This window comes from Myxine glutinosa, chromosome 8, assembly GCF_964187855.1.
Source record: "Myxine glutinosa chromosome 8, kmMyxGlut1.1, whole genome shotgun sequence".
In the NCBI taxonomy this organism is placed as follows: domain Eukaryota; kingdom Metazoa; phylum Chordata; class Myxini; order Myxiniformes; family Myxinidae; genus Myxine; species Myxine glutinosa.
The window spans coordinates 92,528,992-92,556,704 of NC_136268.1; the positions used below are offsets into that span (position 1 = coordinate 92,528,992).

A 27,713-nucleotide genomic window follows, 5' to 3' on the forward strand; every position below is an offset into this window, starting at 1 on the left:
TCGCACCACAGCTGCTCAATCAGGGAAAAGACAAAAACGACGCAATGCAAGAGGAAAAAGGAATAAAACGAGAAGACGTACAGACGAGTAACTGGGTTTATTATTATTTACACACAAGCAAAAAGCAAGCAGTCACGTTTATTTACAACACATAAGACGCAGGTGACACAGTGCAAATATTAGCTTACCTACAGACTTAATTAAATACCCAGGGACAGAACAAACAAAAGACAAACTCACGTACACAAGAAGGGTGGAAAGGCAGGAGGTGGATGGCTGGAGGGAGAGGAAAGGTCCAAGGGGGTGCTGCAGCTCAACCGGCGCGTTTAGCAGCCGCCGTTCCTTTTCGGCCCTGCTCCAAACCGCCGTTCAGGCCCCCTTTGGCTGTTGGGTGTTCTTGCTGCTGCGGCCTCCGTCCGCTGCGTTCCCAGGACTTGTTTGACTCGTTGGTCCAAACCCTCAACTCCTTCTTGTTTCTCTCACTCCTCACCACCGACTCCTTACCAACGCAACCACTGACCCTCCTCAGGCAACCGACTCAGACCAACTCCTTGCCTTTTTGTCTTCTGCTCTCCTCTGTAAAAACGCATCTCCTTTTGGACACGCCCTGCCTTGGGTTATATAGGCCCCCGCCCCTCAACCTTTGCGAACCTCCCCGATCGCTCTTCCTCCGCCCTCTCTAGCCAAACCCCTGGCTCATGGTTGGTCGAGTGGGGCTGGCTCACTCCTCCCCTCTATGACGAGGTGGAGACACGCCTTTCTTCCCTGACTCGAGCCTCGTGGTCAATGGCGGTTATTGGAGGGGAGGTAATATGGGCAATCGAGGCTCGGCAATGACGAGAGGGGATGTAATATGAAATGGAGATTTTGGGGATGGGAAGGAAAGGGGATCTATTCTCTTTCACTGGTGCAATGGAGTATTTCAATTAATGGAAGACACAGCCTTACGCTAATACACATAATAAGGATATAACTGTCAAAAAAGATATATCGTGTCCTGCATGTATGTTTTATGGACTAACTACGGGAACGCCCTTTGACCTTTATACAACCACAACGGAGGGAGGAGGGGTGATATTTTACAACAACCTTTTACAACAACATTTTACCACAACAATAAAATAAAAAAAACATTCTCATATCCACAACACTGCACCCTCCTCCCCTTAGGCACGGCCCGGGCCTATAACTTTTACCTTAGTGTGGCACGTAGGTGTAGTTCCCTCTACTTTTAACCTGACCCTGAGTGCGACAGTTTTAAAACATAAATAAATGTGTCCCGCTGCTCCATTGCACCCTGCCTAACAGACTTACGCCCACAGTTAACCGAATTGCGGAATGGTCTTCAAACTATACACTGACGGTGGGAAGCATTATTTACAATGACGCTATTTTTATTTACAAAACTAACCCAGGACCTGTAATTGTTCTTTCTGGGGGGGAGACAGTCTGCTCTGCATCAATGCACCATTAAAGCACCCAAAAACGCACCAAAGCACCCTCAAGCACCAATCGGTGCAGTCATCACTGTTCAACAATGTTCAATAAAAATAAAATCAACAACCCCTAACCCTGCAGGTGATCTCTTGCTCTTCGGCTCCCTCTGCTGGTTATTATTATTTGGTCTTCCAGATGTCATTCTTTTGCTTTGCTTACTGGCGGCCTATTTTCAATAAAGTGTGCCCAATGTGTCCTTTTTATTTGCTTTATTTATGGCCCACAGGGCCGACTATGTGTGGTTCACCTGTGGGCCATCGGTGCCCTGTGGCCAAGGTCCGCCAGCAAGATTTCGGGCCCTCATGGCCGGTTCCAGCAGAGGGGCCATGCCCCAACCCATGGGGTCCATAAGTGGTGCTCGGCCACAGGCATGTGGTCCATAATGTGGTGCATCGATGCAGACAGCTGGTTCTGGGAATTTCGGGCGCACAATGGCCGACCCACGCACGCTCCCCTCGGCGCCCAACGGCGCACAGGTCATGTGGGAGACAAAAGGGGAAAGACAATTGAGCGAGGGGTAAGGTCACAAGGGTACACATCAATAAGGCAATGCAAGGCGAAATGCGTACGGAGGGCGAAGTGAGAAAGCTCGTCCCTACCGTACGTCACCCCCCTGTCACCTACCCTACCCTTACCCCATATGTACAAAAACTACACATTTACAAATTCATCACTACTGTGACGTCTTCCCCATATTTCCCCTATACCAAATTCGTCTCCACAATCCCTCTACTTCAAAATTTGCCATCACCAAATTCATCATCAATCCTCATAAGGAGGCAGAGATGGAACATCAAAGCACAATGTCACACCCACGTCATGATGCGTCTCACCATCCAAACATTTGCACAGTAAAATAACAAAACATGGCATGGTGTGGAGTACCTGTCACCTCAGGTGAGTGGATGCAGATGGTGCGAGGAGATCCTTCATCCTAACTATTTTCTAAATGACATTAACACACTTTACACTACCCGGGGTCTCTCCCTGCCAATCCATTGGCCAACTTACACTATGGGTTCTAATAACCAATTCCCATTGACCAAACTGTGGTGCTTCTCAATTTGGGGTCTCACTCCCCCGATTCATCTCCCGGTGCTCTCGCACAATTTCTGGGCTGCGACGTCTAGCTCTCCCAACAGGTCTACCCACCTGCACACCTCCACCACTGTAGTTGCCACCCGAGCTTACCTAGCTCCTCACCCTAACCTAACTAACTGGGGACAGCCCCTCTCCTGGCTCTGTCACCCCATGGTGCCCTCTGGCACTGGGCTACCCGGGTCCGTCCTCCGGATCCTCGGGCCCCATCCACAACAACTACTACCGGCTCCCAGAGCCCACCTGCGGCCTCACCTGGCCGACATCCTCACAGTGGTGGAGTGCCCAAACCAACTACACACACTAACAGGCTACACGCCCAGCCATTTCCACAACACTAATGCACCCATCCACATACCATTCTGCCACCCGCACCACAGATGCCAATATCCAACCACAATTTACCTGTACCCTCTACCTAACACTTACACTACCCGCCCCGGGTATCCGTGATGGGGGTCCACTCTTCCCCCATTCACACCTTCGCACCATCCACTCCACTCCACAATTTCCACCATTCTCACTCCACGACCATCCATTCCACTACTCCAGATATTCCACACTACCATTTATTCCACACAGCCACATACACCTGTTGTTGCACACCTGTGCCCTCACACCTGGTGCCACCTGCACCCTCCTTTCTTCCTGGACCATTTGGTCAGCACAACACGCAATCACCACTACTCCCTCATACACTGCTCCATACACCTGTTCAGTTGCACACCTGTGCAATCACACCTGTTCAATCACACCTGTTCAATCACACCTGTTCAATCCTCACACACACGGCATCATCTCAGCTAACTACTCCCCTCTGAAACTTGCGCTTCCCAGTCGTCCCTTTAAACTATTGCGCTCCCACGTCATTATCATCCATACTAATCTACCTGCGTCCCCACTACAGGTATCAGTCACTAACTAATCTTAACGTTACCTAATGTCATCTTCGCTAGATCCCTAACAATATAACCAAGCCCTCCCTGGCTCGGTTGTCATAGCCACCCCATAAGCTATTGCGCATTTGCCCCACCCGTGAGGGATGACAGAGTTGCCATCCCACCACATCGGGGCATCTCTCACTACTAATTTTGCACATCAAATTTCAACAAATCAAAAATTTGCCAATCATCGTACCAATCATCAAATTTCGCCTTTTTCTAATTTCGGGGCCGAAACACTATCATCACCCGTCTACTTATTACATCCTCTCGGTGCGCCAATTCCCTTCTAAAGCTCGGCTTCGTACAGCCGAGCAATGAATGCGGGTTGTTCCGTGCCAGCGGCTGGATGCGTCCGGCATTCGGTGCAGGGACGGGGGCTTACCCGTGCCGAGATCCCACGCACCATCTCGGCACGGAGCCATCCAATGTCCCGCTCTCGACCTGCCGGCACGTCTCACCAAAAAGTGGTCGCCATGACGACCCTTTCTATCGGGCTGCCAGCTCCGCCTAGTGGAGCACGGATGCGGCCGTTCAAAGCGAGGCCCGGCACGCACCGAGGGCCCGATTCGGCTAAAAGTCGACCTAACCGCTGCTCCGTTTAACGTCGATGCCTTACCTGGATGCTTATACCCCGCAGCCCGTTCCTTGCTCACACATCCAGCCGTCTCCATGCTCCTCGTACCTTTCCTTACACACCTCGGTACACTCATTCCACTCCCAGCCTTGGTCACACACCTGACCACCGAACACTTTGGCACACATTCGTTGGTCGCACACCTCACCAACACACCTCTTCGCGCCCCCTCCTCGGTCACTTCCTCTGTGACAATTACAGGTGTGCTCTCATTCGCACACCCAACCACGTGCCTCACTACCAACTCAAATGTGCCTTCCCACACACGCTCTACCATTCCAGGTGTACATCCTCGCTCACCTGTCATAACCAACTCACGCTCCGTTTCACTCTCACTATTCTCACCTCCATTCTTGACCGCGCACTCACCCTTACTCTCGACAGCACACTCTTTCCTCATGCACCCGTCCGTTACACACCTTTCTCGCGCATCCTCTCGCGCACACTTTTTCGTTACTTCCTCCGTAACACTCACCACACCGCGCTTCCCTGTGCTCCCTCGCACACGCGCTACGACCGACTCACTCCTGACGGCACACTCACTCCTCGGCGTGCACTTTTTCCTCACACACCCCATGGTCGGACATTCTCGCACACCTCCTTCTTCGCACACCAGACCTGTCGCACACTTCACCAACGGCCTTTCACGAACACCCGGATCCAAACCAATCCCCAAGCCGACTGAAGCTTTCCTCACATCATATACATTGCCACTCACCTCCATACTTCGTCTCCGCACCTCCTTTGCCACCTGCAAACTCTTTATTTGTTTAGTGAGCATCACATCATGAGTTGAGCACCGACCTTGCACATATTCCATCACCTCCTCCTGGATTTCTCTTTTAGTTCCTGTCCGTCCCTTCTTAATTTCACTCACCTCTTCTTCCACTTCCTCTAATTTTTGTTTAACCTCTTTTATTTCTCGGTGCGTCTCCTCTAGTTCGTCCTCTAAGGCTACCGTGACCGTCTCTATGTGCTTCCTCACCTGCCGGTCCTTTGTCTCCATTATCTCTGTCACCTCGTCCACCCTCATTGTCAGTTCCTCACGTACCATCTGACATTGCCTCTGTGTCGCTATCAAGTCATTTTTAATTTCTTTTTGTGTCGCCTTTAACCCTCCGAGTACTGCAGTGTTCCTTTGAACCTGCTCCACTAACTTCGTTTGTCCCTCTGTCAGCTGTTCCACCTCCTCCGTCAGATCCTCTATTCCCCCCTGTAACCTAGCCGTATTATTCCTCACTTCTTTCTCCATATGCTTCTCACCTCGCTTTACCTCCTCGCGTAGCCCAGAGACCTCCTCACTTACACCTCGTCGTATCTCCTCCATCTGGTTCCCCATCTGTTCGATTTCCCGGGCGGATTGCTCCCCTATTTCCCGCAATTTGTCTTCCATCCTATTTTCTAACCCCATTAACCCATTTTTCACCCCCTCTAACCCATTGTCTAACCCCTCAAATTTAGCTTCTAGCCGTTCCCCCATTTCTCCCATTTTGCCCCCCATTTCGCCCCCCAATCGCTCACTATCAGCCCTCGCTCCGTCCCTCATTACCCCCATTTGGCTTCCCATTACCCCCAATTGCTCACTCTGAGCATCCATCCGGTTCCCCATTACCCCCATTTGGCCCCCTATCCTGTTTTCCATCCCTTTGAAATTATCGTCTGTTTTTACCATAAAGGCCATCATCTGTTTCATAAACAGGTTCCAATTCATTAGCATCTCGGGTTCGGCTACCGCGACCACGGCCGCGGCTAAATTTGGTGCCGCTACACCCACGTGCGCGAGGACGCCATTTCGTGCGTCTGATACCCCCTCAACCACATTGCCAATGTTCTCCTCCTCTCTTTCATCCACATACATTTCCCCGAGGTCCTGGGTCGATTCTACCCCGTCTATCTCTCCCACCGGCATCCCGTCGCCTTGACCAGCCATGGCGCGATTTCAAAATTCGGGTTTTTATTTTTTTTCGTAAAACACAATTAAATTTCGCTGTTATAATTTCGAGCGCGTGAAACGCGCTCCGGATCGAATCCCACTCCTGACACCAATTGTTACAGATCGCGGTTAGATGTTGTAGACCGAGCGGTTGGTGACCGCGACCTAACAAACTTACCCGATTCCACCCGAACTTTGGCCGTATCGCACCACAGCTGCTCAATCAGGGAAAAGACAAAAACGACGCAATGCAAGAGGAAAAAGGAACAAAACGAGAAGACGTACAGACGAGTAACTGGGTTTATTATTATTTACACACAAGCAAAAAGCAAGCAGTCACGTTTATTTACAACACATAAGACGCAGGTGACACAGTGCAAATATTAGCTTACCTACAGACTTAATTAAATACCCAGGGACAGAACAAACAAAAGACAAACTCACGTACACAAGAAGGGTGGAAAGGCAGGAGGTGGATGGCTGGAGGGAGAGGAAAGGTCCAAGGGGGTGCTGCAGCTCAACCGGCGCGTTTAGCAGCCGCCGTTCCTTTTCGGCCCTGCTCCAAACCACCGTTCAGGCCCCCTTTGGCTGTTGGGTGTTCTTGCTGCTGCGGCCTCCGTCCGCTGCGTTCCCAGGACTTGTTTGACTCGTTGGTCCAAACCCTCAACTCCTTCTTGTTTCTCTCACTCCTCACCACCGACTCCTTACCAACGCAACCACTGACCCTCCTCAGGCAACCGACTCAGACCAACTCCTTGCCTTTTTGTCTTCTGCTCTCCTCTGTAAAAACGCATCTCCTTTTGGACACGCCCTGCCTTGGGTTATATAGGCCCCCGCCCCTCAACCTTTGCGAACCTCCCCGATCGCTCTTCCTCCGCCCTCTCTAGCCAAACCCCTGGCTCATGGTTGGTCGAGTGGGGCTGGCTCACTCCTCCCCTCTATGACGAGGTGGAGACACGCCTTTCTTCCCTGACTCGAGCCTCGTGGTCAATGGCGGTTATTGGAGGGGAGGTAATATGGGCAATCGAGGCTCGGCAATGACGAGAGGGGATGTAATATGAAATGGAGATTTTGGGGATGGGAAGGAAAGGGGATCTATTCTCTTTCACTGGTGCAATGGAGTATTTCAATTAATGGAAGACACAGCCTTACGCTAATACACATAATAAGGATATAACTGTCAAAAAAGATATATCGTGTCCTGCATGTATGTTTTATGGACTAACTACGGGAACGCCCTTTGACCTTTATACAACCACAACGGAGAGAGGAGGGGTGATATTTTACAACAACCTTTTACAACAACATTTTACCACAACAATAAAATTAAAAAAACATTCTCATATCCACAACAATATCTACAAACTACAACAGCACTCAGTAGAGAGCATACCTCCGCCAGCTGAACCGTTTACGTTTTGTATCCTAGAGTAGACCAGAAAATCACAATACAGAATCACATTTAATCAAAATCATCCGTCCACAACTTTTTGAGACATTCTGCGATATATCGTTTTTGGCCCTATCTCCCAATGGTGAAGAATCACTTTTAAAATTCTAATAGCCGGATCCGGATATGGATCTTCACCAAAATTGAATCGATTCTTCCTTGTCAGACACCCAACCTCTCCACCAACTTTCGTCCAAATCCGTCCATAACTTTTTGAGATATCCTGCTGTGTATAGTTTTTGGCCCTATCTTCCAATGATGAAGAATCACTTAAAATTTTTAATAATTCTCATATCCGAATCAATATTCAGATCTTCAAAATCGAATTGTCCTCAGAAACCCAACCGGTCCACCAAGTTTCGTCCAAATCCGTCCACAACTTTTTGAGATATTCTGCGATATATCGTTTTTGACCCCATCTCCCAATGGTGAAGAATCACTTAAAAATTCTAGTAGCCGGATCCGAATCCAGATCTTCACCAAAATCGAATCATTTGGCCTTGTCACATACGTTACATCTCTGCCAAATTTCGTCCGAATCCGTCCACAACGTTTTGAGATATAGTCAGGTTCACTATGTCAATAAATTCTATTTCGTTCAAAATCATCGTAGATTAGCAAACCTATACATTTTTGGAAAGGTTATAGCATAAGGAAACTAAAAATCAATGTTTACATTTGGAGAGATACCTGTATGGCGGCCATTTTGGATTTTCAAAATGGCCACTGAAATACATATTTTGTTCTATTTCTGCCTCTAATTACCCTAAAAACTTTTAAAAATATACTAAACCTATATTTTCAGGGACAAGGAATCCAATGAAAGTATCAAATTAGTGCTATGGGGAATGGTAAGACACGAATCAAAGGTTTTGAATTGCAAAATACTGTCTTTATATTCGCGATAAGTTGCATAATCAAATACATGTTATCATTTTGTACAGGCAGTTAATAACATCAAAATGTGTCACAATAATTCATATCACCAAACATACACAGGCAGTCAGCAAAATCATATATACACATGCAGTCAGTATAACTTCACATCTACGCAGGCAGTCAATGACAAAATATACACAGGCAGTCAATGGCATCAAACATACACGATTACAGAATATGCCATTTAGAGTTCGTCATCACTGTCCTGTGTGTCGTATCCGACAATATAGTCCGCATCGTTTTCACAGTCCGTTCCACACAAGCAAAGGTCGGGCAAATTGATTGGCAAATCGAATTGGTCGAATGGTCGCTCAAATCGAATTCGATGAATCGAATTGGTCGAATGGTCGAATGGTCGATCGAAGCGATTGGTCGAATGGTCAAATTGGTCGAATGGAATTGGTCGATTGGTCGAATCGAATTGGTCGGAATTGGCAAATGTAAACATTGATTTTCAGATTTTCCATGTAATAACGTTTCCAAAAATGCATAGGTTTGTTAATCTACCATGATTTTGAACGAAAAAACATAGTGAACCTGACTAATATTTTGTTCACAAACGGACAGACAGGGGTGAAAACATAACCTCCATCCACCTTTGGTAGCGGAGGTAATACATAAAATGAATTAAAAAGTACTACTTGTTGTAAAATAATCAGATCTACAACAGGTCTTCGAGGGTGAGTTTAATCTGAATCGAACACCAGCAATATCTGAAAGAGAATTAGCAATCATAGGATCAATATATGTCAAGCATATAAGCAATAAGAGTATCATAGTCAAGCACGCAAACAAGCTCCATGAAAAGTGGTTCCCTTACCATTCTAAGCATACACGTGGATAAAGCATGATAAATGTCTCAGGACTGCACTTCGCGACTCGGGGCTAAGTTCTTACAATAGCCACGTAGTGGAGAGAAGCGGTAATGGCACCTGGGTCGCAACTTGGATTCATTTTCATCACATTTCTCCCCGGGTTTAAAACTTCGCTAGCAAGCCAGTGAGCATCAAGCGTATAACTACAGTTAGCAACTGAGTACATAAGAGTTACATCACGACCAGCCAATACGATCAGGGCGGCGAATCTCTCGTCCCGTGCGCGTGCAGTACACGTCGGGGCCCTCGGTAACAGCATCATGATCGACTCCATCAGGAGTGCTCTCTGTCGTCGGTGACGGGGGTGGTGCAATTATCTCTGGCGGCTTGGGCGAGGGAAGGGGTAGACGCGAAGGCGAATTCCCTAACACCCTGTTCCCCGAGCAGAGCTCGGTCCCAACGGGATCCCCACAGGGCGCGAGTTGACGGACCGACACCGTGGACTCGCGTCCATCGGGCAGTTGGACTCGAGCATGATCAGGATTAGTTTGAAGGATCTGAACCTTGTCAACAAGTGGGTCGTATTTGCTTGCGCGCACCGCCCGTTTGAGAAAGGCCGGACTGGGCTGAGCGAGCAACCCAGGCAGAGGGCGGACAGATCCCGTGCGACGCTGGTAACAAAATAGACGATCGTGCGGAATTTCATTTGTAGCCATGCATAGGAGCGAGCGGATTGAATGAAGAGCCCCATGCACCATACCAGTCCATTGGTCCGGTCGCAGGCCATGAGACTTGAGGCCCAAAGAGATGGCCCTCCATATAGTGCCATTAAAGCGCTCCACACAACCATTAGCGTGGGGGCTGTACGGTGTGGTGTAGCTAGACGCAATATTACGCTGCAACAGAAAGGCCCGCACATCCTGTGACAAGAACACCGCTCCTCGGTCGGTATGCACATAACCCGGATTCCCAAACATCGAAAACAGGTATTGCAGACATCAGATAACCGTAGCCGCGGACATATTGCTGCATGGGAAGGCAAAAGAAGGAGCTTGACGGCTTCTGCGCATGCGCAAGATTGGTCGTCACGTCTCTTCAAAGCTGTCCCCGCGCGCACGCTTTCGAAGTTAAGTAATTTTGCACAATTGTGTTTTTGTCGAATCTGTATCTTTCTTTCGGTGTATGTACCTATTGGGGTGACTTTAATAGGTTTCTCGGTGTTGGTTTTTCATACCTGTGTACAGAATCGTCGTTTTTTTCGTATCGTGTATTCTGAGGCCTAGTGTAGTGCTAGTAGGCTACCGTGTCAGCCCTTGGCTTGAGGCTTTTTTTTTGTCTCAGCGGTTCTTCGATCGCGCTGCAAATTACTTTCGGTCTCTGTTTTTCACGGTCTTTTCACCCCATACTTCCTTGTTTTAAAATCTCAAAAAAAAAAAATAATAAATTTTTTTTCCTTCCCTGTTCTTATCCGTTTGTTCGTTCTTATTTGTTCGTTCGTTCTTCGACCACGTTGTTCGTGATCACGTGATCACGTTGTTAAAAAGTGTTTCATCTGTCCCCTGAAGAACTTTATTTTGTCATATTCTATAACACCTTTTTCTTCTTCTTCTATAAAAGGATGCTTCCTACTTGCTCACCAAATCTATTCATTCCAAAAAAAAATTCCATCTCTTACAGTGCATCTTTCATTCATTCCCTAAACTCTCCAGAACTCCACCCATCCTTCAGCGTCCTCAAATGTATTTTTGACTCTAATGTCTCAAGAAACTCATTTTGCAATATATGTTCGTTTCCCATTAATCATACACTTTTCAAAATCCAATCTCACCCCTTCCCTCCAAATCTTCCCCATTAGTCAGGTTCACTATGTTTTTTCGTTCAAAATTTTTGGAGATTAGCAAAACTCTACATTTTTGGAATATTCAGAGCATGAGGAATCCAAAAACTAATGCTTACATTTGCGTAGACACCTTTGCGAAAATGACACTCAGGACAGTGATGAAGACCTGTAAAAGCATATTCCTGAACGGTATAGACCTCGTAGATCCTGTAGTCAGGTTCAGTATGTCCAGATTTAAAGTTTCGTTGGATTTTTTGGGGGATTTGGAAAACGATATATTTTTGGAAACTATATTGTATAGTCAGTCAGAAAACCAATGTTGCTATTTGCACAGACTCCTGTATGGCGGCCATCTTGGATTTTCAAAATTGCTGCCGTAGAACTAATTTTTTCTCAATATCTCAGCTTCTAAATAACATAGAGCTTTGATTCTAACGGCTAAACATACATTTTCAAGGGCCACGAATCCAATGGTAACAAGTTCGATAAGCTAGACATGACCATAGAGCTCACCCGAAAAATTTGAAATTACGAAATTTGAAAAAATTTGAAAAAAAAAATTACGGAATTTCAAGTGGCCCAATATCTGAAAATGTTCGCAACATATTAATGTACATTTGTGCCAAATTTGGTGCTTGTATCACAAAATGCACAACAGTTTTGCTATGCTGCTACACTAAACATAGTGAACCTGACTACATCACCCATCTCTTTCAAATCTTCCCCCTTGCCCCTCCCCCCCAAATCTTCCCCATCACCCATCCCTTTCAAATCTCCCCCCCTGCCCCTTCCCTCCTCACCCAATCGCCATCAAACCTTTTGTCTGCCCCATTCTTCCCTTTCTCCAAGCTATTCTGTAATCTCTGACACACCTTCAACAGCTCTCCCTACCTCTTCCTCCTCTTCCATATCTTACCCTACCGCTCCCCCCCCCCCGTTCTGTATCAGGGCCTTCACTCAAACTTAACTGATCTCTCCATACAGGTTGCTTCTGACAAACCAGACGTGATCTGCTTAACAGAAACTTTCCTCCTTCATGATGTCTCTGATTCCTTGGTATCTTTCCCAGGTTACTCCCTCCTCCGGTATGATAGACCTGAGCCTCGTCCTGGAGGTGGGGTTGCTATCTTTATAAAAAAACTCTCTTCCTCACTCGCCCTGCACTGCCCTCTCTCCACCTCACCCCCAGGAATACCTTTGGCTACGGCTTCCCCTTCGCTCCCACCTTTTGTTCATATGTGTGTTGTACCGTCCACCAAACAGTGATGACTCCATCTACATCTCGCTGTCTGATAATATGGACCAACTTCTATCTACCCATCCCAACTCTCTCTTCCTCATATGTGGTGATTTCAACTGTCACCATGCCAGTTGGCTGGGGGTGGGTACCTCTCACCAGCCATGGCTCTTCAGCAAAGGACTTCTGTGACTCACTGGGACTGACACAATCTGTCAATTTCCCAACCTGGATCTCAGTCAACGGAGCATCTTCTCTTCTGGACTTGGTTATGACTAACTTCCCTGAAAATGTCTGCTGCTCTTCTTCTGCTCCAATCGGCTCTTCTGATCATGTGCTTGTTAAAGTGGACATCTCTCTGACCATTCTCAGAGAGCCTCCTCAGCGTCGATGAGTCTGGCATTTCACTCAGGCCAACTGGCACGGTCTTCAAGCAGCCATCAATCATCTGGACTGGTCTCCCATCTCTACTGCCTCTGACATCAACTCATCCTGGGAATTCTTCCAAAGTAAATTGCTCTCTCTCATGCACAGATTTATCCCATCTCGTCTTCAGTTGTCATACCCTTCCTCCCGTCCATGGTACACGGAATCTTGTGGTGAGGCTATTGCCCAGAAACAACTTGCTTTCGTCTCCTGGAAAGCAAATCCAACGGAAGGAAATCTCATTTCCTTTCACAAAGCCCGAAACAAGTGTGTGTCCACCCTCAGGAGAGCCAGGAAACAATATCTCTCCGTTCTCAGGACCGAACTCTCTTATCTGTCTCCCTCTTCCAAATCCTGGTGGCGTCTGGTCAAATCTGTTTCTGGTGTTTGTTCCCCCTCACCTCAAATGAGTTCCCCCTCACCGCTCCCCCCCCCCCCCCCCCCCGTTCTGTATCCGATGCTCCCCCTTCCTCTTCCTTAACAGTATGGACCTCAAACATCCGGGGCCTTCGCTCAAACTTGACTGATCTCTCCATACAGGTTGCTTCTGACAAACCAGACGTGATCTGCTTAACAGAAACTTTCTGTTTGTTTGTTCCCCCTCACCTGTTCCTTCCTCACCTCAAATGGCCACACGGCTGACTCCGCACGTGAAAAAGCTGAATGCCTCAACTCTGTGTTTGCCTCTAAATCTTGTGTCCCAAACCTATCCCTCTCTGTACCCACCGTACCCAGTCGTACCCAGCTGCTCCTGGACTCTGTGTCCTTTCCTCCTGACAAGGTGGAAAAGTTTCTGTCAACCCTCGACTCTGATTCTGCAACTGGACCTGACGGCATCAGCCCACGGGTCCTAAAATCATGTTCTTCCGCTCTTTCACTCCCTCTCTCTGTTCTCTTCACCCTCTCTTTTGCTCAAGGTCATCTTCCATTTGCTTGGAAATCAGCCAACATTACCGCTTTGCACAAAAAAGGTGCAAAAACAGATCCCAGCAACTACAGACCAATCAGCCTTCTCCCAATTATCAGCAAAGTCATGGAATCCATCATTGCTTCAGATATGAAATCTTTCCTCTTCTCCAATGGCTTGATCTCTGATCATCAATTTGGTTTCAGACCTGGACACTCCACTCTGGACATGCTGCTTCTGCTTTCTCAACAATGGATGGAGGTCCTCAATGCCAAACAGGAAATTAGAGCAGTCTCCCTTGACATATCACGTGCCTTCGATACGGTCTGGCACCCCGCTCTGCTCACCAAACTCTCCTCTTTTGGTATCCATGGAAATCTCCACGCATGGCTGGCGGAGTTCCTCTCTAGTCGTAGTCAACGTGTGGCCCTGAATGGGTTTCTCTCATCTCCTCTTCCTGTTCAGGCTGGAGTTCCCCAAGGTAGTGTTCTGGGCCCTGTGCTTTTTCTGGTCTTCATCAATGATCTCTCTGACTCTCTTGAAAAGCCTCTCTATCTCTTTGCTGACGACTCGACTCTCTGTCGCTCCATTCTTCATCCCTCAGATCGGCAGTCTGCAGCCTCCTCACTCTCTGCAGACCTTGACAAAATCACAGACTGGGCAAACAAGTGGAACATGTCTTTCAATCCTGACAAATCTCACACTCTTACGATGTCTCTCCGAAAAGACCGACTGGACAACCCTCCCATCCACTTTCTGAATAATCCTCTCCAAGAAGTTCTGTCACTCAAGCTTTTGGGTCTCACTATCTGCCATGATCTTTCCTGGGAAAACCACATTTCAAATCTGGCCTCCAAAGCCAGTCGCCGACTGGGCATCCTCCGTCGTGCGAAGTCCTTCCTTGGCACACCTGAGCTCCTCACCACATACAAGGCTTTCATCCGCAGCTCAATGGAATACTGCTCTCCCCTCTGGGCTGGTGCTCCTGCCTCACACCTAGCTCGCCTTCATGCTGTTGAAACCAAAGCATTCAGAATCATTGGAATCTCCCGCGATGAAGCTAACTCCAAGGGCCTCTCACTCACTCACCGCAGGCAGGTTGGTGGTCTTTCCGTCTTCTACCAACTCCTCTCTGGCCTTGCCCCCCCCCAGCTCTCTCTGGGCTCTGTCCCGCAAATATTCCTACAGGTCGCACAAGATCTGCCTGCAACCCTCTTATGGTTAAACTGCCAAAATCAAGACTCTCTACTCACCTTCACTCCTTCATTCCTCTTTTCTCCCACCTCTGGAACAAACTCCCTCACTCTCTTCAATCCCACTCCACCCTCCAAGTCTTTAAAACAGCTGTTCACCACCATCTCTTATCTTCCCCCATCCAAAACCTTGATCTTTTCTACCCCTGCTAATTTCACCCCAATTCCACTTTTTTGAAATACCAACTTCTGTCCAGGAAGTCCTTGGTGTCCTTGTGTTTTATACTTCTCCCTCCCCCCCCTCCCCCTTCCCATGCCTCCTCCCCCCGGGCCCTCTCCCTTCCACACATCTCCCTGCTCTCGGATGTTGTGTTTGTGTGCTTCCCCTTCTCTCCCCAGCTTGTCTTCCGCTCCCTCTTTTTGGGGTATTTTGTTTGTCTGGTTGATTTGTTTGTGAAGTAAATGTTAGCTCTTTCACGAGCCTCGATTCAGTATACAAAAAAAAAAAAAAAAAAAAAGGGAATCTGGAGTATTCGTCCACAATGGTGAGGAGGTAACGAGATGCCCCGGAGGCAGGTAGCGGCCCTTTGAAGTCCATCGCCAATCGGTCCCAGGGCTTAGTAGCCTGAATTGGCGTCCCCATGTTTATAGAAGCGGGGGTTGAGTTAGGCGCAAACAGGACAAGAGCGACATAAATGACAAACGTCCTCGACAGAGTAGGGCAAATTGCAGCTTCACACAATATGAACCAGACGAGTCACCCCAGGGTGACACAAGGTATCATGGAGAATGCGGAAATCATCAGAGGAGTTTAAACTCGCACAAACACCTGGTCTGGATAAAGCGTCTGCTGCGTGATTCTCCCGCCCAGGGCGATACTTGATACCAAAGCTATAATCGGCTTGCCGCTCAATGCGCCAGCGAGTGATTTTCTCATTTTTAATGCGCTGGGCATGTTTTGTGTCATACATGAAAGCTACACTTTGCTGATCGGTAATGACATCAAAGCGTTTACCCATCAAATAGGGTCTCCAACGACGTATCTCCTCAACTATCGCATACGCTTCCTTCTCCACAGAAGAATGACGTTTCTCAGCGGAGGATAACGTCCTTGAGAAGAACGCCACAGGCTTCCCCCCTTGAGAGAGAGAGAGTCGCAGCAATGGCGTGATCCGACGCGTCACTCTCGAGGACAAAGGGAACGTTATCATCGATAGAAGACACAGCAGCGCCCGCTATGTCCGACTTCAGAGCCTGGAAGGCGACCTTGGCAGCGGGAGGGAGAGGGAACGTGTTGCAATCGATGAGGGGACGAAGCTTCTCGGAGTAACTTTCGACCCACTTTGAATAATGTGCAAACAGCTCGAGGGCACGCTTCAAAGAAGCACGATCATGCGGCGGCGCCATGTAGAGCAAAGGGCGGAGACGTTCCTTGTCAGGTGTCATGGTTCCCTGGGTCACAGTGTACCCAGGAGATCAATCGTCCTAGAGGAGTAGCGACATTTGTCCTCTTTAAACGTCAGACTATACTTTCGCACCACCTGGATGAAGCGTTTCAAATTGGCGTCATGGTGAGCCTGGTCGTAGCCGCAGACCGTTAGGTTATCCAAGTACACAAAAATGTCTGTTAATTGTTCTTTTGCAACGATGTCGTCCATAGCTCTCTGGAGGCACGCGACCCCATTCGTTATTCCGAAAGGAAGGCGCGTAAACTGATACAACCTCTGTCCGGATTCAAAAGCTGTTTAAATTTTGTCGTCTGCCGCTATAGGGATTTGATGATACGCACTCCGGAGATCGAGAGTGCTGTGCACGCCATATTGGACGACCTGTCGAACCAGAGAATCCAATCCTGGTAGCGGGTAGGCATCCAGAAGTGTAAATCTGTTAATGGTTTGCGAATAATCGATTACCATGCGCTTGCGATGATTTTCGGATCGCACGACCAAAACTTGCGCACACCAAGGAGAACGGCTGGGCTCGATAATGCCTTCGCGGAGGAGTTTGCTCGTCTCCTCAGAAATGAATTGAGTATCAGCCCGAGAGTAGCGCCGGGATTTGATCGCAATTGGGACGCAATCCGAAGTCGGGTTCGGAAGCAAAGTCATCGGTTCAATGGACATTCCTGCCAGGGCGCATACCGAGAGTGTGTCATCTCCCCCAAAGGTCATTTCTAAGCGACTGTGGCGCTCGAGAAAATCGTGCCCTAATAGAACTTTGGCACATAAGGTGGGCAGTACCATTAGGCGAACATCAGGGTACATTTTACCATTAATAACTAACTTAACACGACATTCGCCCCTTGTCCGCATCCATAAAGCTTGCGATGCCATGTAGATTCTGTGCGATCCTCCGAGGATAGGCCACCCGTGACGGCGGACGAGACCCATATCGACGTAGCTCTCGGTCGATCCCGTGTCGACCAAAGCTCCAGCTGTGGTCACTTCGATCAGGACTGGAACGACAGCTCTGGTCAGCCCCTGAGGTCCGGGCTGCACCGGAATGGCCTGGGGCGATGCGCGTGCCATGCGCGTCGAATTGATGCCAGCCAATGTTGGTCGGGAGTGCCGCGCGCACCCCGATCGGCATACTTTGGCAAAGTGACCCTTCCGGCCACAAGAATGACAAGAAACTTCACGCGCCGGGCAAGCAGCACCGACATGATTTCTATTTCCGCAGAAGAAGCACTTGGCGTTGCTCCCGGCCAAGGTAGTCGCGGCGAGGCTCATACCTTCGGCTCCGAGTGCCTCAGCCGCCTAGGGCTGTGTGTCGGGAGCAGTGAACTCCGTAGTAGCTTCGGTCTCCGAGCGCCGCTCTTCAGTGAGCCCCGCTGTAATGTAAGGCCGTCCATACACCTCAGATTGTGCCTGAGCTTTGAAAAGCACAATAGCTTGATCGAGGGCCTGTTTCAGCGTCAGGTTAGGTTCTTCCAGCAGACGTCGCCGGATGCTCGTGGAGTAAAGTCCAGAAATGAAAGCGTCTCACATTAAATCATCACACATTTGCTCGTGGGTTCGGGTCTCATGAGCACATTCTTTGCCAAGACGCCGCAATTCTTGGGCAAAATGAGTGAGGGACTCCGAAACGTCCTGCTTCCTGGAGGCGAGCTGGTACCGCGTGTGAATAACAATCCGTGGCTTGATATAGATGGCGCGCAGTTCAGTCACGGCATCGTCGAATGTCGCACAATGAGATATGTAGTCGTGGACGACGTGGGTCACATGGGAGTTCAGCACTGTGCGCTTCACATCGTCGGTGATGTCGGGATGCCCTTGCAGGTAGCTGGTCAGCAGACTGAGCCAGTGTTTGAGCTGGCTCGGAGCTTCCGCAGTTTGTGGGTCCGCTCCAAACGTGGGCAGGTGTAAAAGCCTGTGGGTCATGTTGATCTTGGATGATGACAATAGCTCAATTCAGATTAAGTGTTGTAAAATAATCAGATCTACAACAGGTCTCAGACGGTGAGTTTAATCTGAATCGAACACAAGCAATATCTGAAAGAGAATTAGCAATCATAGGATCAATATATGTCAAGCATATAAGCAATAAGAGTATCATAGTCAAGCACGCAAGCAAGCTACATGAAAAGTGGTTCCCTTACCATTCTAAGCATACACGTGGATAAAGCATGATAAATGTCTCAGGACTGTGCTTCCCGACTCGGGGCTAAGTTCTTATAATAGCCACGTAGTGGAGAGAAGCGGTAATGGCCTCTGGGTCGCAACTTGGATACATTTTCATCACACTACTTATTAAAACAAAATACACGTACATATGCAGGTGTGTATAACATTTAAAATAATGATTGATACAATAGCATGAAGTTGCAATAATCACAATAATAGTGTAAGATGCAACAGGATGCAAGTTATGAAATGGATAGACCAATATAAAGTTATGTCAACACAAAAAAGCCTAAAGAAAAATATGAAAGGCAATATAAAAGATTGCAATTTAAAATGTCAAAATAATAAAGTCGATCATATTAATTATAACAAAACAAGCAATTGTGGTGGAGGTAGACCCAGAGTGGTGCACAGCAAAGGCACCATGAATTATAGTGAGAAAAAATAATGAATAGCTGTACCAACTGGTTACGTGCTCCTCCCTGACCCCCTGGTCGCGATGTACCTCCGAGTCCCGAGAGGAGCTACGGCAGAAAAATATGTTATTCTGGGTCAGAAATTAATAGTGAAACCACACCAATGATTAATCAACAAACAAATATTGTATTAAAAATCACACAAGAATAACGGTACAACAAATAGCAATCAAAAGTACACTCGATACATCTTATGATGGTACCATCAACTAGCATAGGATAACTCACGGTGTTCCAAGTGAGTGGAAAAACCTTCCCCAATGTCTCTATATTCCCGTCCTCAAGACGAGGTTGACTCGCTCCAGCGATCGCTAGAACAATGTCCAATCGAGACCAGAATCCCGTGCGGATGGCAAGGGCAGTCGCACCGCCGAAGCAGCTCTCAGGCGTAGGCGGTCGAAGCGACGCAAAAAGTCACGTGGTCCAAAAGCAAACTCGCAGCGGAATGGGAAATCCCAAAGGCCCCCTCCAGATAGGAACGTTCCCGGTTCAGTCGGCGAACCGCCACTTAAACTTCAAACTCAGCGTTGCGCACACACATCCCCGACAAACGACAGGATGGTGAAAAAGCTGACGCGTAGCCAAGACCTTTTTACTGAACAAAAAGCGCGAGTGTCAAAATGGCCGACGGCTCTTCCTTGAGTCGACACGACCCGGCGATGATTCTTCAGAATCGCAACGCCCAAACCTGACCACGCAGGTCTTTCAATCCCCCAGCGATAACACCTATCGCAGGAACTCCTTTCAAGGAAACTCAAAGTTCACTCGCGACTTTCGTTCGACAACGCTCGCTACGGAGCTGGAAGCTACTCGCTTATCTTGTCCGACTTCACTCGCCACGCCCTCGCCTTCTTCTTCTTCCTCGTCTTCCGGTTCCCGATCCAGCTTCCTGTCTCTTTTTAACATTAACGCTTTTATCCTTTGCAAACAGTTCAGGAACAATAAACCTTTTGAAGACAATAATAGTACATAGAATCAGAAATATTTCAAGTGGATGAAAACCACAACATCGGAAGTGACGAATCCGTAACACAAGCCTCTCCATGAAGTTCAACCAATCCGAAGAAGCCATGGAGGCTGCAACAATGACTGGCTCCCCGACCTCCAGCCCACATGTCTGGCGAGGATATCCATGGCGTTTGTGCAGAAAAACAGATAAGTCCCATGCACACGCAACAGAGAACACCAAGGTCCACACGCAGACCAAGCAGTGCGCGGAGGGGTGCAGGAGCAAGCACGGTGGTGGGCCCGACTGCAAGGAGATATGTCACGAGCAGATGAAGAGCAGCCATGGCAGGAAGGGAGTGCCAATCTGCGTCGCCAAGCCAGGCCTAAAACATCGTTGTCAAACCCAAGGAAAAGCATTCAACCCAGAGCCAGAAGTGCAGCCATGAGCTGAATCTGTGGAAATTTAGGACAGTTCCCATCTAGCTGGCAGCCCAAGGAGGGCACGGACGGGCATGAGGGCAAAATGCACAGCCAATCATCTGGCACTACTCACGACTCCCAAGACTTTAGGCATTTTTCCATCACAATCCTTGCTCAAAACCCTGCCGATCAAACCCCCTACCAGAAGCCTCCTGGCCACAGCAGGAACGGCCCGAAAAGTCAAACCCAGACATCACTCCATATTCACTAAAAGGGGCACACAGTCAAAGCTGGCAGGGGAGGGAGGTTGCACCTCGTTGGCACCAAGGCCATCAGAGGGTCGGTCACTGCAGAACCACGGAGACCTCAGAGGCACAACTTTAGCACCGAACCGTGTGATACAGGCAGTCAGTCACTCCTCATATAACCACTGTGAAAATTATGTCCTTTTTCTCTCCATATTCTTATTTTTGCTTCTTTCTTCCCAAATATTGTAGTTCTACTTCCTTGACGGTAGCTTAATCCCCCATCTCGCTAAAAAAAAAAAGAAGATTTCCCCTGCACAACGATTTTCCTTCTGAATTTCTGAATTTCTTCTGAATTACTTGAATTTCCTTCTGCCTGTGCACCATTCCTCCCTCCCCACCCTTGTCATTTGTCATATCATGAAACCCTTTGCCATTTTTGCAAAAAAAGTGGTCAAAATTCAATTCTGTATTGGTGACCAGATGAGAAAAAAATGTCTCGTACCTCAAATTGTCATGTCAAGAAATTGATGGTAAATATTGTAATAAAAATATACAGAACCAGTACAGATTTTTTGATCAATGTTCCGTTGTTGTTGGTGTTGTTGTTTCCAATGAACACAGCAACTGAAAACCGTTTCTTTAGGTAAACTGTTGTTATGGGCTTGCAAATTATACATGGAATGTTGTGTGGAGCTGTTTGATGCAAGGCCATACTCATTTGTGTGACAGGTCTTGGCAGTCATGTTGTTGGGAAAATCGTTATCATATTTTTGGAAAACATTTAAGAAATGGGTTTTAGTGAACGTTTTTCCATCAATTACGATGATGATTACAGACTTGCAAAACTTAGTTGCAACACTAGTTGCATATCTTTGATACTTTTTCATGACTAAAGAAACTTCTGTCAATATTCTATCCACAAACGATTTTCATACATTTATTGTCCTAGCCAGCATAATGTGTGACCTCGAATCGTTAAAAAGTATCAGATTTACTTTTCAGTTTTAACAAAAAATACAATTGCCTAGTTTGGAGTAATAAGAACAGGAATTCATTTATTCATTAGTTATTCTCTCTTTTCTCTTTTTCTTTGTGAGAAATGGGTTGCACAAATCCAAATGGGTTACCTGAAATTTGTTTACATAACCGATTTTTCAGTTATGAGAGATTTATTTTGAACTAGCAAAAGTACCTGGTGTTGCTGGGTAACGCAGGGTCGCTTTGTGCTGGGAATATGAATAGAGGGAGAGGAGAGGAGAGGAGAGGAGGGGATGGAAGATGTGGGGAGTGGGAAGGTGAGCAGGAGGGAAGGGAGAGGAAGGTGAGGGAGAGGGATTGAGAGGGGATGGAGAGAGTGAGAGAGGGGGAGAGAAGGGTAGGATGGGAGTGGGGGAAGAAAGGGTGGAGGAGAGGGGAGGGAGGATTGGGGAGGGGAGGATAGGAGAGGGGGAGGTGTGGGAGTGAAGAGGAGAGTTGTTGGGAGAGGGGGAGAGAGAGGAGAAGGGAAGGGGGAAGTGAGGGGTGAGGGGGGTTCTGAAACCCTGTTGGTTAAAACACTAACATGTATTTATCACGTAAGCAATAATGGTAGAATTTCCCTCTTTTTCTCTGCACTGTATTCTCCATATATGAGGGCTGGCTGACTGATGTGATACATGCTGTGACGACTCTTATTACCCAGGTGTGTGTGTGTGTGTGTGTGTGTGTGTGTGTGTGCGCGTGTGTGTGCGTGCGCGTGTGTGTGCGTGCGCGTGTGTGTGCCTGTGTGTGTGCCTGTGTGTGTGCCTGTGTGTGTGCCTGTGTGCCCGTGTTTGTGTTCTGATTCACCGGCTACACCACCTGACACACGGGGGTTCTCAATTGGCATCAAGTGTGACCATTCCTTCAGAATGGTTTCCACTTTGCCTTTCCCCCACCCCCAAACACCCCCACGCTTCACAACCCCACCCCTTCCAAACCTCACCCCCAAACTCAGGGTCGTCATCTCCCCCACTCCACTTTCTACCCCCATGGCCCCTTGCCCTTCCCCTCACCAACCTCTCCAGATTCCCCCCACACCCCGATCACCCCACCACCCCCAAAACAACTCCACATTCCACCCCCCCCCCCTCCTCTCCACATATTCCATTCCAAAAGCTAACTCCATTTTGATTCGCTTTTCACTGAACAATCACTTTAGGTCCACACGTGACAATACATTTAAGATTAATGTATCGATCGTCACATTTGGTCATAAATTTTCTCAAACATGAAAGCAGTGCAAGGAACGTTTGCAAATGATCTTTCAGAAAATAAGTAATCACCATGGTAACTACATTTTAAATGGACAATGCAAGTGCAGTACAAAATTTGTGGTGATTGATGTTGTGCCGCCGCTAAGGTTGGCTGTCAATTATGGTTCTGCCACTAATTTTTGCTGTTGATTGTGGTGGTACTACCACTAATGTTGGTTGTGGGTTGTGGTGGTACTGCTGATTGTAAATGGTGCCACCACTAATGTTTTCTGTCGATTGTGGTGCTGCCGCTTGTGTTTGAGAGGGAAAAATAAATAAATAATGACCTTGTGAAGTTTTCTTTTTTGAGTGGTGTGTGCTTCTTCCACATTGTATCTGCAGGAGCCGCTTGACTGGAAATCAGACCAGCCATTGATGGAGGCTGGTTTTCAGGCTGAACAGAAAAATTATCTCGTCATTGCAGACAAGGAAGGCGAGCAACCACAGTCAGCACCGGTAAGTAGATGTCTTTTCACAGTGTGAAATAGGATTTTTGTAAAGGTATTTGATAAACGTTTGAGTTGGTTGAGTAAAATAAATTGATGAAATATCATCTTGGAGATGCACAAATGCAACAAACTCGGTTTTATCGAAGAAAATTAAAAACATAAGCTCTTTATTGTAATCGAAACAGATTCAATACAGAATGCATGTACACTATGAAAATAGAAATGACTGCCCTTGCAGTTTTTATATTTGTTCTATTGTGGTTTCACTACTCCTGCCCTTTGACCTCTGCCCCTGTTCTTCGAAGTCACATACATTCTACAAAAAAAAAATAAACTTTCCGTCTTACCCTTCTAAAGTCTAAACTATATGCTCACGCCCATTCTTTCATACCTCTCTTATCGCCTGTGGCACTGTCTGCCTGAATCTGTTATCTTGAGCTAAGCCCTGCACAGGATTTTTGTCTCAACCCCACTGCCACCTCAAGATCTCTTCCATTTCCACTACTGAGCTTTACTAAACCTGCTGGGACCATGTGCTCACAATTAATCTCCTTTTTATGTATCCATTTATACATGCATTTGTCCACCCTTTTACTTTTGTGCCAGTTTCTGTTAATCCATTGCTTCCTGTCGTTCTCTTCTTTTGTGAGCCTTTCTTATCAATGTACAGTATTTAAAAAGCTCTATTGTGTAGGGTTTTTGTACCTTTTTGGAAGCTTTTTTTTTTTTTTTTTTTTTTTAAAGTACAGTACTTCGATTATGAAAATGTGCCCAAATTAGCCTGAATTGTCTCGTTTATCCTTTGTCGTTGCACTCATTTATTATTTACTTGAGTGCTTCTGAAATCCACTCATGGTGGTGAACTCGTTCCGCCAGCTCCCTGCTGGTCTAACTGGACCAAAGCAACTAGGGAGAGGCGGAGTAGACGGCATTATAATCATAAAGAGAAGGGTGGAATCCAAGTTGACAGGTTTGTGGGATGGACCTGCATCATTATTGATTTACAAGTGGCCTCACACATATCAGACACAAGAAATCGCCTCGCCAAGGCAGGCCGACAGCATAGGGTACAACCTCTGCGGTCCTTCATTGCACACTTGCACTCCTGGGAGCCACCACAAATGACATCTTGTTTTATCACAATGGCTGAAATTGTGGTCGCCAATACTCCTCAAAAGACTTGCTCCTTTTCAGTACCGCACCAACCTCGTGTTGTTAGAAACTGACTTTGCTGCATCTACATAATGGCTGTTTTGTTTTAACACTTTTATGTCAGCCTGTGAATCCCATGCCCTGTGTGATATAAATCATGATGACATAATACGTGATGACATAAATCATGGCGTATGATGCTTAACATAAACCTAGCCTTTACCTGAAGTCTTTCATGAGTACTAACAATACATGTCCTGGAGAAAGTTGAATTGGTTGCATTTTGAATTGTTTTTTTTTTTTTTGTATACAGAATCGAGGCTCGTGAAAGAGCTAACATTTATCAAACAAACAAATCAAACAAACAAGCAAACAAAGTATATAAAAGGGGAGCGGCAGACAAGATGGGGAGAGAAGGGGAGGAAGCACACAAACACAACATTTGAGAGCAGGGACATCGGGAGATGTGTGGGAGGGAGAGGGCTTGGGGGGGGGCAGGATAGGTATAAAACGCAAGGACATCAAGGACTTCTAGGAAAGCAGTTGGTATTTCAAAAAAGTGGATTTGGGGTGAAATTAGCGGGGGTAGAAAAGATCAAGGTTTTGGATTGGGGAAGATAAGAGATGGTGGTGAACAGCTGTTTTGAAGACTTGGAGGGAGGAGTGGGATTGAAAAGAGTGAGGGAGTTTGTTCCAGAGGTGGGAGAAAAGAGGAATGAAGGAGTGAAGGTGAGCAGAGAGTCTTGATTTTGACAGTTTAACCATAAAAGGGTTGCAGGCAGATCTTGTGCGACCTGTAGGAATATTTGGGGGACAGAGCGCAGACAGGGCTGGGGGGGCTAGGCCGGAGAGGAGTCGGTAGAAGACGGAAAGACCACCAACCTGCCTGCGGTGAGTAAGTGAAAGGCCCTCGGAGATAGCGTCATCGCGGGAGATTCCAATGATTCTGAACGCTTTGGTTTAAACAGCGTGAAGACGGGCTAGGTGTGAGGCAGGAGCACCAGCCCAGAGGGGAGAGCAGTACTCCATTGAGCTGCGGATGAAAGCCTTGTATGTGGTGAGGAGCTCAGGTGTGCCAAGGAAGGACTTCGCACGACGGAGGATGCCCAGTCGGCGACTGGCTTTGGAGGCCAGCTTGGAAATGTGGTTTTCCCAGGAAAGATCATGGCAGATAGTGAGACCCAAAAGCTTGAGTGACATAACTTCTTGGAGAGGATTATTCAGAAAGTAGATGGGAGGGTTGTCCAGTCGGTCTTTTCGGAGAGACATCGTAAGACTGAGATTTGTCAGGATTGAAAGACATGTTCCACTTGTTTGCCCAGTCTGTGATTTTGTCCAGGTCTGCAGAGATTGAGGAGGCTGCAGACTGCCGATCTGAGGGATGAGGAATGGAGCGGCAGAGAGTGGAGTCATCAGCAAAGAGATAGAGAGGATTTTCAAGAGAGCCAGAGAGATCATTGATGTAGACCAGAAAAAGCACAGGGCCCAGAACACTGCCTTGGGGAACTCCAGCCTGAACAGGAAGAGGAGATGAGAGAAACCCATTCAGGGCCACACGTTGACCGACTAGAGAGGAAGTCCGCCAGCCATGCGTGGAGATTTCCATGGATACCAAAGGAGGAGAGTTTGGTGAGCAGAGCGGGGTGCCAGACCGTATCGAAGGCACGTGATATGTCGAGGGAGACGGCTCTAATTTCCTGTTTGGCATTGAGGACCTCCATCCATTGTTGAGACAGCAGAAGCAGCATGTCCAGAGTCGAGTGACCTGGTCTGAAACCAAATTGATGATCAGAGATCAAGCCATTGGAGAAGAGGAAAGATTTCATATCGGAAGCAATGATGGATTCCATGACTTTGCTGATAATTGGGAGAAGGCTGATTGGTCTGTAGTTGCTAGGATCTGTTTTTGCACCTTTTTTGTGTAAAGCGGTGATGTTGGCTGATTTCCAAGCAGATGGCAGTTGATCTTGAGCAAAAGAGAGGGTGAAGAGAACAGAGAGAGGGAGTGAAAGAGCGGAAGAACCGGATTTTAGGACCCGTGGGCTGATGCCGTCAGGTCCAGTTGCAGAATCAGAGTCGAGGGTTGACAGAAACTTTTCCACCTTGTCAGGAGGAAAGGACACGGAGTCCAGGAGCAGCTGGGTACGACTGGGTACGGTGGGTACAGAGAGGGATGGGTTTGGGACACAAGATTTAGAGGCAAACACAGAGTTGAGGCATTCAGCTTTTTCACGTGCGGAGTCAGCTGTTTCGCCATTTGAGGTAAGGGAGGGGATGGAGGGGGAACAAACACCAGAAACGGATTCGACCAGACGCCACCAGGATTTGGAAGAGGGAGACAGATAAGAGAGTTCGGTCTTGAGAACGGAGAGATATTGTTTCCTGGCTCTCCTGAGGGTGGACACACAGTTGTTTTGGGCTTTGTGAAAGGAAATGAGATTTCCTTCCGTTGGATTTGCTTTCCAGGAGACGAAGGCAAGTTGTTTCTGGGCAACAGCCTCACCACAAGATTCCGTGTACCGTGGACGGGAGGAAGGGTATGACAACTGAAGACGAGATGGGATAAATCTGTGCATGAGAGAGAGCAATTTACTTTGGAAGAATTCCCAGGATGAGTTGATGTCAGAGGTGGTAGAGATGGGAGACCAGTCCTGATGGTTGATGGCTGCTTGAAGACCGTGCCAGTTGGCCTGAGTGAAATGCCAGACTCGTCGACGCTGAACAGGCTCCCTGAGAATGGTAAGAGAGATGTCCACTTTAACAAGCACATGATCAGATGAGCCGATTGGAGCAGAAGAAGAGCAGCAGACATTTTCAGGGAAGTTAGTCATAACCAAGTCCAGAAGAGAAGATGCTCCGTTGACTGAGATCCGGGTCGGGAAATTGACAGATTGTGTCAGTCCCAGTGAGTCGCAGAAGTCCTTTGCTGAGGAGTCATGGCTGGTGAGAGAGGTACCCACACCCAGCCAACTGGCATGGTGACAATTGAAATCAACACATATGAGGAAGAGAGAGTTGGGATGAGTAGATAGAAGTTGGTCCATATTATCAGACAGCGAGATGTAGATGGAGTCATCACTGTTTGGTGGACGGTACAACACACATATGAACAAGAGGTGGGAGCGAAGGGGAAGCCGTAGCCAGAGGTATTCCTGGGGGTGAGGTGGAGAGAGTGCAGTGCAGGGCGAGTGAGGAAGAGAGTTTTTGATAA

The 27,713-nt window shown here is 47.6% G+C and overlaps 1 protein-coding gene across 6 annotated transcripts in view; it reads left to right on the top strand.

The window, feature by feature from the left end:
- USP47 (ubiquitin specific peptidase 47) overlaps nucleotides 1–27,713 on the top strand; it is a 124,007-nt gene that overhangs the window by 23,356 nt on the left and 72,938 nt on the right. For all 6 annotated transcript variants that reach the window (XM_078783529.1, XM_078783530.1, XM_068124835.2 and 3 more), the window contains one exon: nucleotides 23,244–23,357. In XM_078783529.1, coding sequence (XP_078639655.1) covers nucleotides 23,244–23,357 — 114 coding nt within the window. The remainder of the gene's footprint in view (nucleotides 1–23,243; nucleotides 23,358–27,713) is intronic.